The sequence below is a fragment of the Aricia agestis genome, chromosome 21, assembly GCF_905147365.1.
Source record: "Aricia agestis chromosome 21, ilAriAges1.1, whole genome shotgun sequence".
Taxonomy (NCBI): Eukaryota; Metazoa; Arthropoda; class Insecta; order Lepidoptera; family Lycaenidae; genus Aricia; species Aricia agestis.
Window position 1 is genome coordinate 8,331,035 of NC_056426.1, and position 10,669 is coordinate 8,341,703.

Consider the following 10,669-nt stretch of genomic DNA (forward strand, 5'->3'; position numbering starts at 1 on the left):
ATGTAATTATTTTTCTAATTATATACTTGGATAATCTTGCTGAAATAACAAAAAACAAGCCATATTAAAAATGACGATGTCTTTTGACAAATCGAATTCTCTGAGATCTAGTAACCCTGACGTCAATACCTGTCAGCGTTAGCGCTCTCCATTGGCTATTGAAACCACATATGACGTAAAATAGGATCAATGAAATATGATAATGTAATATGCACATATGATCAAATGATCATATATATTGGATCCTATATAGGATCATAGAAATTATCATATATAAATGATAATGTAATACCCCCCTAAGGAGTTAAAAAAATCGTAAACGACGTTTCATTTATTATTATTTTTATTTCGGGAATCACAAAATATTGTACTATAATACCTATTTGAATGGTCAGTTTCTGAGGTTTTTGACAGCAGTTTATCTTTTATTAGTATTTTGAAATTATTTTCATTATTTTGAACTCTATTTCTGTAAAATATAATGTTTTTCTCACTTTTATAACTCTTCTCTTGTTACTTTTTGTGTTATCGAAATCTCTAGATTTTCAGGCAACCAGTCAGGTTCTAGAATTCGTTTCTGTATAATCCGTTTGTACACAAACGCTGACAACCTGGGTTTTCTTGTCTTTTCTTCAGAATCAAAATCAACTTCGTATAGCCCAAAGCGTTCACTGCAAACACAAATTTATTATATAAGTACCAACACTGCAGGATTTTTTTTTTATTTTCAAAAATCTACATAAAAGTACCAACTTTTATCATACCCAATTAGTAATCACATATTTACTGCCATACTCAGAGACATGACAGAACATAAATTACTTAACTGTAAATAAAGGGAGGTTTTGACATAAGCCCCGTATATTATCTGTCCAATTCTTCATTAAATTGAAGTATAATCAATAATCATCATTAAATGAGTGCGGCTGTTAGTTCTCTAATAAGAAAATAATCTTTAGTAGCTGGTAACATTTAAATGTCATTTGGGCATTTAACTTGCATTCAAATTTAAAAAAAAACCTGCTCCATTAAAGGGCCCATTCACGGCAGGACTGCACGGCAGTCCTGCAGTCAATGGGCCTCACTGTATATATATATATATATATATATATTTCCACCCCGGAGTTGATATTGCGTCCTACATGGCGGTTTTTACCGATGATATTGCGTCCGACTGACTTGTTGCATCCTGTATACGGACGCAAGATTGACCATCTCTCAAATTCAGCCAGAAGTAGTGTTAAGGTTAGTACAATGGCTGGGTAAAATATTGGCATGGACGTTGTTTTGTCACCGGAGTGCTTTTCGGCGTATTTCTTAGTTCCGCTATTTGGCGCGCGAATTTTGGAGGTCGCTACTGTGCGCCGTATATCGGTGGCGTATATTCGATACTTTTTTATATATATATATATATATATATATATATATATATATATATATATATATATACACACTTGGGCGCTATAAAATTACTCCTACGTAACACGGCCTGGTTTCAGAACGCGTCGTGGCGTTACCACAACGCGTTGTAAGCCATTTTTCGCTCACTGAGCGTTTTCGCTCTTTGAGCGTAACATACATATATATAAAAGGTGCCTCTACAAGTAACTAATTAAAAAAATGCCATACTTACCTAGTACCAGCTATCCATTCTATATTATCCATCAGACTCCAAGCGGTGTATCCCATCACATCGCTACCGTCTTCTATAGCCAGCTGAAGTGCTAGGAGGTATTCCCTTATATTATCAGCCCTCGACTGGTCTCCGAGCCCAGTAGAAGTAGACCAACCGTTCTCCGTGATGAGGAATTTGGGATAATCATATTTTTCATTGACATACATTAGCACTTTGTATAGGCCGTAAGGTGCACTCTGGAAAAGTACAGTTGCGTTAAACAAGCATAAGAATTGCCTGATGGAAAACGATAATTGACTATGTATCATAGCTCATAAGGACTCTTCCCTTATGAATGTTAAATATTTATAAGGGACGATATTGGTTTTTTTGTTATCTATCTTATAAGTATATTATAATATTGTTAGCAGTAAGCCAAACAAATAAAAAAGAAATAAAATAAATTTTACATTGTTTATAATAAATGGGATCTTCCTTTATGGCGTTATGTTGTTTTAGTAAAACATCTTAATTCTTAACACAATAAAAATAAGTCAAAGTCGGATGAAATCTGACTTGGGGACCTTTATGAAAGCTATTTAAAATTGAGCTTTTATTGATTAGAATCTAGATAAAGATACTCCGTTTGGCGTTTCGAAGCCTGGAGAAAACCAAATGTCTTTTACAATAATTGAAAATCTATATTCTATATTTATTATATAAAACTCAAAGGTGACTGACTGATTGACATAGTGATCTATCAACGCACAGCCCAAACCACTAAACGGATCGGGCTGAAATTTGGCATGCAGGTAGATGTTATAACGTAGGCATCCGCTAAGAAAGGATTTTGATAAATTCCAACCCCAGGGGGTTCAAATAGGGGATGAAAGTTTGTATAATAATACTTCTTAACGCGAGCGAAGACGCGGGCAAAAGCTCGTACATTATATTTTATTACATCAAATTTTCATATCGTAAGAATGCACCAAGTCGCATAATAGCTATGTCCACAGTATGCGCTTTCATTTAATAATTGAATGCGTCAACGAACGCAACGCCAACATTGTCATTTTTGTTTTTTGGATACGGTCTGAGTGCATGCGTCGCGGGCATGCCTCACGTTCGCTGTTGACTGCGCTATAACGTATGCCCTTGATGAACAGAAAAAGGCACAGTATAGATATAGCTATTAACTTATTTCACACTCACCCTCAGCCATTCCGAATGTGACTTCCTCCATTCAGTTCTGTATGATAAATCTACTCCCATATCATCCAACAGCGATGGTTTAGGATGCTGTTTGTTAGATTTACTGACTAGAACCGTCGTGTAATGGTTTACGCCTATGAAGTCAGCAGAGCCTGAACAAAAAAAACATCCTAAATTAGTAGTAAAAGAAAAGTGGTTTGGGCAACAAAAAAGGTCAAAAAGATTAATCCTGAAATTCAGAAAAAAAACAAATGTCAAAAAGAGAACTTGCAAAATTTTTTATTGTGGCAACACTACAGTAAGCTGCGACGTGATTGGTTAATCTAGACATTACCTAGTTGGTGTGTTCTCTTTTCATTTTCTGTAATTTAAAAAAAATATGTTTTCTGTACGCAAATAATCAAAACAGAATAAATAGTAATAAGCATGTAATAAGTAATTACTAATTACTAACAGCCGCACTCAGGGGACGATTCTTAACTTAAGTTTAAATGAAGATTACAACACAAACTCCATACATTTTTTGTCAACATGTTTATTAAATTAAAGTTAAGTGATCATTAAAAGGGGGGGCAAATTACCCAGGTTCTGAGCCATGGGGGGGCAAATCTGATTTTTTATAAGTTAGGTGTTTATAAAAAATAAAAAATAAATATTTTTTGTTGTAAAAATATTGTATTGCAAACAAACAGCAAAAAATCGTTTTCTTAATTTTTAATGTTTATAGATAAAAGTACTAGATAATATACTTAGTAGGGACGTCAACATGATCCAGGGGGGCGGTCGCCCACCCTGCCCCCTGCCACCCCCCCCCCCCCCCCCCTCAGTACGCCCATGCTCTTTCACCTCCACCTCAGCACCCACCTTTCAACAACTCCACCTCAGCAGCGCTCAACTCCGGCAACCTGGACTTCTTGTACCCCTGCTCCTGACTTCTCCTAGCCACCAGCTTTCGGACTGCTGCGGGGTGGTTCCCAGACTTAGCTAATATCGGGTGGAGATATAGGTCCAGCTGAAAAAAAAAACAATTCATTACAATAATTAAAAACTCTTTATTTCAACTGAAATTAATATCGATTTAATAATAGATCAGCCTAAGATAGAAATATTTGCTATTTATTTATATAATACTTGCTAATTATTATGAAATAATATATTATTTTTATTCCCTTCCATTTTATACATCACGCGGGCCATCAACTTACATCAGCATTTGATTACAAAACAAACATAGTATTAGCTCCTAGTTGTTTTCAGTATTTTCAATAAACGGGCCACCAAAAACCAGTTGTTTCTATAGTGCCAAAGTGTGCACAATACATAATCTAATATAAAAAAATAAGTTGGGTTTTCCTTCCTGACGCTATAACTCCAGAACGCACGAACTGATTTCCACGGTTTCGCATTCGTTGGAAAGGTCTCGGGCTCCGTGAGGTTTATGGAAAAAATCTTAAAAAACTTCAAGAGAAAAGCAGGAAAACAGGAAAACAACATTTGCCGGGACATCTAGTACTTTCATAATTCATTCATGTCACGACAGGCTAGATATCAGGCCAGTGCCGAACTTATATTTTAATGAGTTTTTTTTTAATGAAATAAGGGGGCAAACGAGCAAACGGGTCACCTGATGGTAAGCAACTTCCGTCGCCCATGGACACTCGCAGCATCAGAAGAGCTGCAAGTGCGTTGCCAGCCTTTTAAGAGGGAATAGGGTAATAGGGGAGGCTAGGGAAGGGAAGGGAATAGGGGAGGGTAGGGAAGGGAATAGGGTAGGGGATTGGGCCTCCGGTAAATTCACTCACTCGGCGAAACACAGCGCAAGCGCTGTTTCACGCCGGTTTTCTGTGAGCCCGTGGTATTTCACCGGTCGAGCCGGCCCATTCGTGCCGAAGCATGGCTCTACCACGTAAAAATTATGCCACTTTGTTTCCACCGCCTCATGTACGTAATTTGTAGGGCCTCAATATATATGTCCACACCATAAAGTTAATATACCTAGCGGAATAGAGAAACAAAGGCCTGAGCAAGAGAGATGTCACTATCAGTAACACTGCGTGGTAAAAAGAGACGTGTGATACATGACAGCAGCACTCTTTTTTTGTAGTCCAGTCGGCACGTGCCGCACGTTGACAATTTAATCTCATAGAAATCATGTTCAATCATGCTTGTGTAAGTGTATACATAGTACTTACACATATTTTTACACACAGATGAAACCAATTTCGGTTTCGTTTGACAGCTCGAGATTGTTGCTCTATTCCGCTAGGTATGATTACTTTATGGTCCGCACTATGAAATTTCATCTTCAATTTTCGTCATCATCTTTTTATTCAACTTTCGTTTGGCATATTCAATAATTGAATGCGTCAAAATCCACCCGCGTTGAAAGAAAAGTGACATTACAAGCGCTACGATTTCGACGCGCGTCACGGGCATGCCTCACGTTCGCTGTTGACTGCGCTATAACGCCCTTGACGAACACAAAATGGCACAGTGTGGACAAAGCTAATAGCTATGTCCACACTGTGCACAATCATCTTCAATTTCGTCATCAACTTTCATATTGGCGCATTCAATAATTGAATGCGTCAAGGAACAAAACGCCAATATTGTCATTTTTGATGTTTTGGATACGGTCAGAGGGCATGCGTCGCGGGCATGCCTCACGTTCGCTGTTGACTGCGCTATTACGCATGCCCTTGATGAACAGAAAAAGGCACAGTGTGGACAAATCTATTAACTTGTTTCACACTCACCCTCAGCCATTCCGAATGTGACTTCCTCCATTCAGTTCTGTATGATAAATCTACTCCCATATCATCCAACAGCGATGGTTTAGGATGCTGTTTGTTAGATTTACTGACTAGAACCGTCGTGTAATGGTTTACGCCTATGAAGTCAGCAGAGCCATATGGCGCTGCTGACTTCATAGCTTATATAAGCTATGTCCACACTATGCAATTTCATCTTCAATTTTCGTCATCATCTTTTTATTCAACTATCGTTTGGCATATTCAATAATTGAATGCGTCAAAATCCACCTGCGTTGGCAAGAAAAGTGACATAGCGTCGCGGGCATGCCTCACGTGCGATGTTAAATGCACTATAGCGCATGCCCTTGATGAACAAATAAGGCACAGTGTGGACAAAGCTTATGGACGCTGCCGCCCCGGCCGTGGGCTATAACGACCTATTTATAAATTCGCGGCTGTATCGCAGAACTTACCGTGAATTCTCTATACAAGTCAGTAGCTTCAACATTCTGTGTGTCGTTAGTCAACTGATCGGCCCAGTTCAAGGAGAGAGCTATGCCAACAGATCCTGAAAAATATGTAATACAATGGATGATATCCAAACCATCTTCGGCGAAACCTTCGGCTTCGGCCCAAAACCCGGCCGAAGCCGAAGGTTTCGCCGAAGGTCCGAGCAACCGTCGAGATTGAACGAACTTACGAAAGACTGAGTGAGAGAGCGACAGACAGGTCGTGTTTGCAAAGGCAAAATATAAATCACAAAATCACAAACTTTTATTAATTATTACCATCTCTTAATCAACTTCTATAATATGGACAGTCAATATAAACCTTCAATATTGAAGTTTTGAAATAATTTTAATATGAATTATAGCTTGTAGACAATATTGAAAAAAATGAATTAATGAGAGTCGAGAGATTATAAACCTTCGGCTTCGGCTTCGGCCGAAGGTTGTGGCGACTGCCGATTAATTGGCTTCGGCCAAAAATAGACCTTCGGTCGGACACTAAAAAATATGTAAAGGAGTTGCGGCCGTCATCTAGTAATATTATAAATGCGAAAGTGTGTCTGTCTGTCCGTTTACAAACCCCTTTTTAAAAAATCAATTTTGAAATTTTGAGTTCCAAAAAATACAAAAAAAACTAAGTTATAACATCTAGTAGTACAAAAATAATAAAATTGTTGTTCTACTAGATACACACACAGACAAACAGACAGACAGACAGACAGACAGACACGTCAAACTTATAACACCCCTCTTTTTTGTCGGGGGTTAAAAAAAATAATAAAAAATTGTTGATGTACGTTACCTTGATATTTCGGCTTATATTCCTTCTCATACAGCCTATATGCTTTAGCGTGAGCCAGCATCACATTCTTGTGACACAAATAATCACCAAACCCAGAAGACTTGATGCCCGGAGCGAAGACACCACTACCATAACTATCAACGCAGACTGTACTCGGTTGGTTAATAGTTATCCAATACTTAACTCTATCCGCATATTTCTCATAGACTACCCTAGAGTAATCCTCAAACCATTGAACGGATAGTTCGTTCGTCCAACCGCCTAGGTCCTGTAGTTTTTGCGGTAAGTCAAAATGGTATAATGTGATGACTGGTTGTATGTTGTATTTTAGAAGTTCGTTGATAAGGTTGTTGTAGTATTCAACTCCCTTCTCGTTTGTTTGGTTGGGTAATCCTGAAAGAAAGAGTAAGGACTTAGGCTCTATTGATATTGCAGTGTGGTGAGGCGTTGCAATACATTTTCAACCAACTTCCAAAAATGAAGAGTTTCTATGTCAGGCCGGTGATATTCTTTAAAATTAATTAAGGCCACTCGAAGAAACAAGCAGACACAAGTCTGTCAATTTAACAAGAGAAAAAATACCATTAAATATTAATATAATATTTTTATTATATTATTTATCCCCAATTTCACCAACAACTGTTAAAGTTAATGCTTGATTTATTACCACGTTACCTCTTTTTTTTTTATGACATAAGGGGGCAAACGAGCAAACGGGTCACCTGATGGAAAGCAACTTCCGTCGCCCATGGACACTCACAGCATCAGAAGAGCTACAGGTGCGTTGCCGGCCTTTTAAGAGGGAATAGGCTAATAGGGGAGGGTAGGGAAGGGAATATGGTAGGGGATTGGGCCTCCGGTAAACTCACTCACTTGGCGAAACACAGCGCTAGCGCTGTTTCACGCCGGTTTTCTGTGAGAACGTGGTATTTCTCCGGTCGAGCCGGCCCATTCGTGCGGAAGCATGCCTCTCCTACGTATCTCTTTCATCCATATTAATATTATAAATGCAAAAGTGTGTCTGTCTGTCTGTCTGTTACCTCTTCACGCCTAAATGGCTGAACCGATTGGGCTGAAATTTAGTACAGAGATACATTGAGTCCCGGGAAAGGGCATAGGATACTTTTTATCCCGAAAAAATGTACGGTTCCCGCGCGATAACTAATTATGACGCAACGGAGTTGCGGGCGTCATCTAGTTTTTCATATGAATGAAAGTGAAGACATAACATTAGTGTTAATAGACATAGGTAAGGTTCGGCCGTAATCATCACATTATTTGCCAAATCCTTTTTTTTTATGTAACGTCCAGTCGCTGGTTAGACAGAATTTCTACTGAATGTACTAACTTATCTCGTTCACAAACAAGTACATTATACACACACAAAAAGGAAAACAATTTATTGTTTTTGCGGATGACAGAGACAATTACAGTCAATGGCTGATCTCTCTATCCGGCGACCATACTATATTTAGGCAAAAAAAGATAAAATAAAATCCGACACATGACTAATACACTATAGTGGGGTTTAAAAAATTTCAAAGAACGGTCGGTGGTCTTAAGCTATCTAGATACTATCTAGAAAAAATATAGATAAATATGACTTTGATGAGTAATTATTGAGAATTGATAAACACATGTAGTATGACTTTGATGAGTAATTGAGAATTGATAAAGACAAAATGAACTTTGGAGTTTGGACTGCTCATTATAACTTCTTCAATTTATTTTGGTCTAAATACAAAGTTTGGATTTAGAACATACATTAAATAAGATGTTACCGCGTAAATAAATACAATGGCTCATTAATTTTTTAGATAATATCTCATGATAACAATAATTTCGATGTGGAGTCCAATTTTGCGACGTTAGAAATACAACCTTGTTGCATCATAAATAAGTTACTCTTTGCATTGGTTTTTGGTAGTAATAGTATTTTCTGGACTCCAGAACTGGGACACTTCATAAAAGAGCAAAAAGCTTTAACATTCTCGTTCACTCCTATGGGTTTGCCTTTGATGTTCCTTTAAACAAATAGCTGTTTACATGTCAGCCTTTTTTAACCATGTTTCTATCCTGTTTCCAGACAGTATGAGCAATTTACTGATGATTTTCGGCATTTCAAAGTATATGTACTTCAACCACTATAACTGCTGTAACTATGGTATGGGCCAGGCCACAACACTGCGTTACGGCGTCGCATCGTAAAAATCTACGACGCCGCGTCGTAAAAATCTACGACGCCGCGTCGTAAAAATCTACGACGCCGCATCTTAAAAATCTACGACGCCGCAGAACGCATCATGGAAGTTTCCGATGTGACGGTGACTGTTTCCAATGAAATTTTGCGCTCCAACATCGCACCACATAATGTGCGATGTTGTGGCCTGGCCATTTCAAGCAACAAAAACTTACCAGTAGGTAAAATCCTCGGCCAAGATATAGAGAACCGGTAGAAGTCAACTCCGAGTTCCCTCAACATCTCTACATCTCTTTTATAGTTATGGTAGGAGTCGCTGGCCACGTCCCCGTCAACACCGTCAGCGATCACCTCTGGGTGTTCATGGAGGTATCTGTCCCAGATGCTCTCGCCTTTGCCTGGAAATGAAATGGTAATATTATGAGCTTTAGTATTACTTTACTATCCATGATATACTTAATATAAATTGTACCTGCAGCTCTTCTGATGCTGTAAGTGTCCATGGGCGACGGAAGTTGCTTTCCATCAGGTGACCCGTTTGCTCATTTGCCCCCTTATTTTATTAAAAAAAAAATATAGGAAGTTTTTTTCTTGTTTTGCTGTTTGGATTTGATGTTAATTTCTATTTTTTACTAATAATTTAATTCCATACAAATATTTTTGCAGAATCAGTATTTCTAGTTAACGATGCGCAATGTGTATTGAACTTTGGAAATTGACTTACCATCAGCATCCCAACCACCTTCAACCTGGTAAGCGGCAGTGGCTGCTCCAAAGAGGAAGTCATCACTGAACCTTCGGACCTTCAAGTCTCTCCAGCCGCTGACATAGAGGATGCTGAAATTAATACAAATGTAAAATTAACTATATAACAAAATAGGATAATCTTTGGAATATCAATATTCTCTGTCTGTTATGTTAGCAGTTATCAAGCACTTACAGAGTTTTTCATGATGGTAGCAATGATAAGATGATGGCTCCTAATAAATGATAAAAAGCAATGGAATGGTGACATTAAATCAACTTACTTCAGAATAAAAATTAACAAAGATGAGTTCATGATCAGTGATCACAAAAAACTGTTGGTACAAAAATGGAATATTTTCAAGTAAGTACTTAAGAACTAAAAGTTAAACGTGCACATTGTTTAGTATTCTCACGCTGAATGTGTTAATAATTATCAGATAAATTACTTTATCTACGATAATAAATTATATCATTAATGTTTACGACTTTATAATAAAACAGAGAAATAAAAACGCAAAGAGAGAAAATATAATACACCGGTCACCGACGCAAACATGTACCTATATATTATGTCTATGGACGCAAATAATTCCAAAAAAAGTTTGCAAAGTAAAAAGTTCCAAGTGTGGTTCCAAGTTTTTGAACACAGATTACTAGTATATATTTGTTTTTGAATTTAGAATATTGGTTGTTATTCTTCTACTTCTATTTAGAGATTGATCATACAATTTTTTGCCTTTTTTTTTCTAATTTCTACTGAGCGAAAAGTGACGTGTCACGGTGTCAGTTGTCACAACTCACAACTCTCAACTAACTAAATAATAATATTGT

The 10,669-nt window shown here is 37.6% G+C and overlaps 1 protein-coding gene across 1 annotated transcript; it reads right to left on the bottom strand.

Annotated features, from left to right (window-relative positions):
• Nucleotides 1-445: 445 nt before the first annotated feature.
• On the bottom strand, nt 446-10,384 carry LOC121737670 (myrosinase 1-like). Its single transcript, XM_042129334.1, has 9 exons — nt 10,120-10,384; nt 9,816-9,928; nt 9,307-9,489; nt 6,892-7,284; nt 6,054-6,148; nt 3,692-3,839; nt 2,828-2,979; nt 1,634-1,872; nt 446-671 (listed from the first exon to the last, which is right to left on the bottom strand). Exons 1-9 carry the CDS (start codon nt 10,149-10,151, stop codon nt 497-499), a joined length of 1,530 nt encoding a protein of 509 aa, XP_041985268.1. The 5' UTR covers nt 10,152-10,384; the 3' UTR covers nt 446-496.
• Between the last annotated feature and the right edge of the window lie 285 nt (nt 10,385-10,669).